General features: G+C 38.7%; 1 protein-coding gene across 2 annotated transcripts in view; it reads left to right on the forward strand.

The window, feature by feature from the left end:
• The window catches only part of CTDSPL (CTD small phosphatase like), a 186100-nt gene extending 180426 nt beyond the window's left edge, over window positions 1–5674 (forward strand). For both annotated transcript variants that reach the window (XM_019508080.1, XM_019508082.1), the window contains one exon: window positions 1033–5674. In XM_019508080.1, the coding sequence (XP_019363625.1) occupies window positions 1033–1158 (126 nt within the window). In that variant the 3' untranslated portion in view covers window positions 1159–5674. The remainder of the gene's footprint in view (window positions 1–1032) is intronic.
• Window positions 5675–6605: the final 931 nt, after the last annotated feature.

Raw genomic sequence — 6605 nt, forward strand, 5'->3', positions numbered from 1 at the left:
GTGTGTGTGTGTCCAGGAGAAGCATGGTGGGGCTGGACCAGAAAGAGCTACACCCAAACCAGCTCTGTCCTGCTTTAGGCTTATCAGAGAGCCCTAATGCAGCAGGAATATGCACACATGCCACGGCCCTTCCTGGGCTGGCTGTATGGAAGATGCATTAGGCAGTTTTACCTGGAAGCAGCATCTCCCAGTTGAGGAGTACTAAGGTAGGTTGAGGCAGGACCAACTGTGGTTCTCAACCAGGGGTGCTGTCACATTCAAAAATGGTGGAGGGGTGCCCTGACTTGAAAAGAGTGAGAACCACTGTAGCAGAGGAAGCTGGGTGCCTTTTCAAGTGAATTAAATCCTGAATAGAAAAATGCTGTGGGCAGAAATAGCAGGGACTGTTTACACTAGTGTCATCAAACACCAGCGCACAAATTCAGTGCAACTTCTATGGCATGGCCTCAGTTTATTCCTATTGTAAAAGCACGTGGAACTGACACATTTAAGAAGCATTAATGTAGCCCCTATTCTCTGTTGTCTAGTCCTTATTTGTAGGGCTTTGTTGCTGCTTGCTCATACATGGGAATCTTCACTGACAATACTTTAAGACAAAAGAAAAGCAATTCGCCTGTGGCTGGAGTTTTCCAAGTGGTGTATCTGTGCAGGTTCATGGTTTCTACCTTCCTTCCCTACCTCTTTAATCTGTTTTGGATGTCAAGGAGACCCAAGGAATTGAGGTTATGTAGCATTAGGCTTCTCACAACTTTACGTGGGATGCTCCTCACGTGGAAAGATCATCCGCATAGCGATAACCATTAGCTATCCATAGGGTTCCAGGCTCGCATGGAGCATGCGTTACAAGCAGTGTGGGTCTGAACTGGCAACCTACTTGAATTCAAGTTACAAGCAACTTCTTCCTTACCGCAGCTGCTATCTGCAGTCAGGTACCTACTAACAGGAGTTGCATGGTAGGATCTTGAAGTAGGTGGACAGTGTACGCATTCTTGATGTAATGAAATCTCTCCCATGCTGTGCTTGTTATTTCAGGTGCCTGTGCAGTCCTGGTTTGATGACATGACAGACACAGAACTGCTAGATCTTATTCCTTTCTTTGAAGGACTAAGCAAAGAAGAAGAAGTTTACAGTATGCTTCACAAACTTTGCAACAGGTAGCCCTTAACTCTGACTGCTGCTGCTAGGTTGCAGTTGCTACGGGCCGTAGCCATCTTTCACAGCTCTTTCAAATGTAAGCTCTGGGGAGGCCTCTCCTGTCAGAAGTGCTACTCTTGATCTTCCTGTTACATTGTACACGAAGGACAATCATGAGTGATGCTATTAAGCCTTCAGAAACCTGACTCCTAAGGTCATGTGTTCAGACTACTTTTTTTAGGAAAAAAAAGAAAAAAAAGAAGCTATTTTAAATGGGACTCTTTTAATGAATTTCATAAATGGACACATTTTACTGGATCAGCTTTTCTTAAAACATGCCAAAAAGAAGCTTGTATTTCAGCAGTCGAATTTCTCTCCCTTCCCCCTCCCACTATGCAGACAGTTTTACCCCCTGCTTAGAGCAGTTGACCTGACTCTGAATTCTTTTCTTACAGAATGAAGTGCCTTTTTGAATGTTATTTTAAGATAAAAAAAAAAAAAAATCATTTTTGTATAAGGTGTATTTCCAGACATCTTTTAGTCTTGTATTGTCTAAAATGCTTTAAAAGGAAAAAGGAAAAAAACAATTATAGAGCACTGTAATATATGGTAACAAAGGAAAAAAGCTGAAACCAAGATGCTGGGTTCCTGTCTCCACGCTGAAGTTGAGTTGTATTACACTTTGTCATGCTTGGAAGGTCTAGGAGCTTGTGTGAGGGGGTAACTTTGGTTACATGTTTGTTGGCATGGTTTTACTCCTTTTGGGCACCATTTGAACATATCTGCAGTTGTTTGTGTTGGGAATCGATGGGGTTGGGGGAAAATATGGTGGCAAGTTAGATCTGGAGTACCTTTTATTCTAGACAGACCAAGTTCTACTGTCTCTGCTTACGCACAACTGCCATGCCTCTCTCTTTTGATCACCACAATGAGAAACCGTTTATCTCAGGAGGGAAGGTAAAGATCTATTTATTAATCTAAAATTGTTATCTTACAGAACCCATTTGGGTAAGCTGGATCTGTATTGAGCTGTTCAGAGTATTTTTTTTTTTTTTTTTCTCCTTGCTGCTACTGTATACTCACCAAATGGAGTTGACCATCGGCTGTTATACTGTTCTTTGCCGCTGTGCCTGTGCCATGAAAACATTTTGCTATAAGCTGCAAACTTGGGCAATAAATGAAAAGCAGGTCCTATTATCCATCCTCATGTATTAAATCTGGGGTATCTGATATGGCAGATAGCTCTGATAAAGGTGACCTGCAAGGGATTTAAAATTTAAACAGTATTGCATTTGCATCCCTTTTTTGTTCTTTTATGATATATGTGAGTATATGTCATAAAAAAGCAATGATCAATTTTCAGACTAGATTTTTTTTCCTTTTTTTTTTCTTTTTCCTATGAAAATGTAAGGAATGTCAACTTTTTTTCCCACTGAAACCAGGAAAACTTACTGAGGATCCCATATGCCTATTGGGAACAATATCCTCTTGCTGAAAGGGCTGGAGGTGTTATTCACACAGAATTTTACTCTTACATATTCCTTAGGTAATGGAGTCAAATAATTGTTAAGCTAGACTTTGATATTGTTTTTAACATTCTAAAAATACCCCTTTCTCAGTCTACTTGACTGTCACCCTTTTGTGGTGTTTTAAGCACACTCATGTTCCATTCATTCAGATTAGACGAAGCCTGAATTTCTAATGTAAAATGTATGCTTTTTTAACCCTTTCAGGTACTTTGAGGCAAAAAAGCATGATCCTTTTTTCCTTTCCAGTGTCATCTTCTAACCATTTTTGCACCAGTAGAAATATTCAGTCATACAAATTATAGCCATATTTGGCAGACATCACGGTTAAACTGAATAGTTGGTGCTTTAATAGCCTACTGTCAAATACAGAGTGGTCGATACTGTTTGCCTTTTTCCTGGTATGGCCAGTAGGAGTTACAAGAAACTGACCTGGATTGTAGTCCTTGACTAAAACATTTACTAAGCAGCTTAATAAATTCATCCAGAAAAGGGTAGGCCGGCCTATGTAGGCTTGGAATAGATTATCACAGGTGCAGGATGACCGAGAGGAGACTTGTCTGCTTGCAGCGCAGCTCTGCACTGAGTACTTGCCATGTGTGGTAGTGAGGGAATTCAAAGCAGTATCATGACATTTGTGAGTCTGTACAGCAACACCTTTTTGTTCTTTCTCTCTATTGCCATTACCCTAGTACTGTATATTTCTGTGCCAGGACAAAAGATAAGTTCTGACAACTTAGAGGAAAAAAAATCTAGATTGTTTAAAAGGACGTATGGATTCTGGTTAGTCCATTAAGTTTTGCATTCGATCTAAGATTCTTTAATTTTGTATTTGAATACAGAGTAACGAAATCATAAACTGCCAAAAAGTTGTTCTCTGAGCAGTATTTTTAACTGTATTTATGGTCTCCATGCTCCAAATACAGTCTGCAGGGAAGTATTCAGGTTGTATTTTATTGTGCAGGTATGATAGGAATGGATAAAAAAAAAAAAATTAAAGATTTCTTTTTTCACTAGCATTAGACCAAACAATCTTCTAACTACCAATTAAGACAGTGCATAACCCCTTTGAGACATTACCATTTTGACAGTTGTAATCTGTTGTACATAACACAAACCATGTTATTTCATGTTGATAAAAGCAGCGATTTCATGAACCAGTTGCCTTAACGTCTGTGAATGAATGTTGATATTAAAGTGTCTTGTATTGTTTTGAAATCCACATGTAATGGACAACTGAACTTCTGTTTCAACGTCTGGAAGAACCATTTTAATGACATTCTGTATGATTATTATCTTTGTGTTTCTGTGTAGTTTAAATACGGTTTTGGGCTTTTGAAATCCACAAAATTCCAGAAGAATAGCGTTTTAAATTTAAAATAAATAAAGCATACAAAATAATACTCAGATGCAAAATAAGGGATAACACTTAGAAATATATCTCATCTCTGTTAATATTTTAAGTGCATTTTGTATATGGTTTCTGTTGCAAGTTTCTAATCATGATAACTTTCACTCTAGAAGGAGGACGTTTTGGGATAGTCCGTGATTCCTGCCGGCAACAAAGTGGGAGTCTTCTCTCTGATCAAGTTTTGGGTTTCCTTTAGTTTTTGAATTTTTTTTAAATACATGAGCAGCTATCATATATATACACCTTTTATGGCACTTTATTTTGCCACACTTAAAAATGTCAGGCTTTTTATAAGCTTGTTTTGATTTCTATATCCTATATATTTATAGCACCTAGATTTTAACAAAGCAATATAGTCTAAGCAGAAAGCCAGAAAATGAGTGGAATGTTTGTACAAATTACAATACGGGTATTTGGTTTTACTTTAAATATGAGATTTTGGAAATCAAAAAAGGAAATCAGATCATTTCCCAGTGCTCTTCCATATTTATAGATGCAGTTAATGTGTCACCAGGGCTGTTATAAACCTTGGTTTTCAATTATAATTCCCAGGTATTATCACAAAACTACTTTAAAAAACAACAGCAGCAAAAGCTTTCCCAGCAGATCATTCTTTTCAGCTAAATAAAGGCTGCCTGACCTGAAGTTCTGTTGTCCTTTCTATGTTGGGTTAAAAAAAAGGGTTTTTGCCTGTATAGGTATTTTTAAATTAAGCTGTAAGGCAGAATGCCTTAGATTCTTGAAATTCAATTGAAGTGTTACAATTAAATTGCCATTTGTAAACTAGGGCTGTGCGCAGAATTTGTTACACATCAGGAGGTATGGCAGGGTTTTTGATGAAAGATTTTAACACGTACAATGTAGCTGTGTTCATTTAGGTAGGTTGGGGGTGGAGAGGGATCCTGTCTCGTTTTGCCCTTTTAATATATATAAATATATATATATTTTTAAACAGCAAAGTTATCCATGGAAGAAACCTGTCACATGAAGAATTTGGTTATCAGTGTGTGCAATCACTTGACCACAGCATGATTTTGAATAGAGTGGTTGGGGACAATAAAATATCTAAATGACACTGGCTTGTACCGGCATTGCAGCTTTGAAATTTCAATGTAAAAAGTCTGTAGCTATATAATTGACAAACACGATCCTGTTTTACAGATTCTTTTTACTAATAAAACACAGAACCGCACAGCCCTATTGTAAAATAAAAACAAGTTTGTGCCTCTGATTTCAAAGGTGCTGTGATGTATGCCTTTGTGTGGAAAGCAGGGCAGGTAAGGCTTGGGAAGGGGAATTGCTTGGGCTAACTATGCAAAATGAGCTGTCAGGTTTCTCTTCGTATTTTCTTGTAAAACTCCAGCTGTCTGGTTTTGTTAAAAATCTACTGGGAATTTATTAACAAAGGAATAAGCAATGGACATATTGCTTGTTTTAAAAAAAAAAGAATGGGAGCTGTTTACACTTTAATGCATTGAACAATCCAGCAATACTTGAGAAACACTACATATACCGTGTGAGTGTTTTGAGGAGAGAGAAGTGTTGTCAATCAGGTATTGAATGGTTTCTTTACTGTCACAAATAAAATTTTTTTAACAATTTAGTCACTTGTGCATGTAATACTTCACTGAGAAAAATCCTGTCCTTTCCCCTGCTGCCACTTTTCCGCTCAATTCAAATCATTCTCCTCATTTGACAGGGACTTTATTCCTTCTCTGTGTGATTCTACCAGTCAGAAGGAGAACCATTTACCATCATCTCCTGCTTTTTAACACATGTATAGTAGTCCTTTTTTAACACCCTGGCACCTGCCTGTACAAACAGAGCTGATGAACTTCTGATGAACTCTGCTAAATAAATTGCTGGCGACTTCAGCAGATGTTCCAGCTATTCAGATCTCTTGGATGAGATCATGCCGTAATTTGTTGAGTCTTAAAGCTGTGACTTATTTTTGAAGGGCTCTCACTGGTACTGCTTGAGTAACAGTTTTTGCAAAGTGTTGCTGTAGCTTAAGAAAGATTGGATTAAATTACATACTTTGTTTGGCTGAATGGTTGACTTTGTCATTTAGCTAACACGATTATGTAGGGAAATGTCACGCGCTTCTCGGCTACATATTAATGATTCACCAAGTACAAGGGGGAAAATTTGTAGGCATGGGCAGGTTAAGTGGCTAGCTCATGGTCACACAGCCCTTGCAATTGAGGGTAGAACAGGGGTGGGCAAAATCCGGCCCATGGGCCAGATGCAGCCCACCAAGCCATTCTATCCAGCCTACAGGGCCCCTAAAAAATTTAGAAAATTAATGTTTATCTGCCCCTGGCTGCCTGGCATGTGGCCCTCGATGGCTTGCCAAAACTCAGCAGCCCTCCACCCCAAGTAATTGCCCACCTCTGGAGTAGAATCTACATTTCTTGACACCTAGGGCCTTTTTCCTGCTGGTGAAGCCCCTCCATCTCTTGGCAAACTGGAACGATGTAGACTGGTTTAATTTCCCTGCAGAGATGTTTTGCATTTCATGTGTAAACTAACCT

The sequence above is a fragment of the Gavialis gangeticus genome, unplaced genomic scaffold (genome assembly GCF_001723915.1).
Source record: "Gavialis gangeticus isolate Ggan-Ray unplaced genomic scaffold, GavGan_comp1, whole genome shotgun sequence".
NCBI lineage: Eukaryota > Metazoa > Chordata > Crocodylia > Gavialidae > Gavialis > Gavialis gangeticus.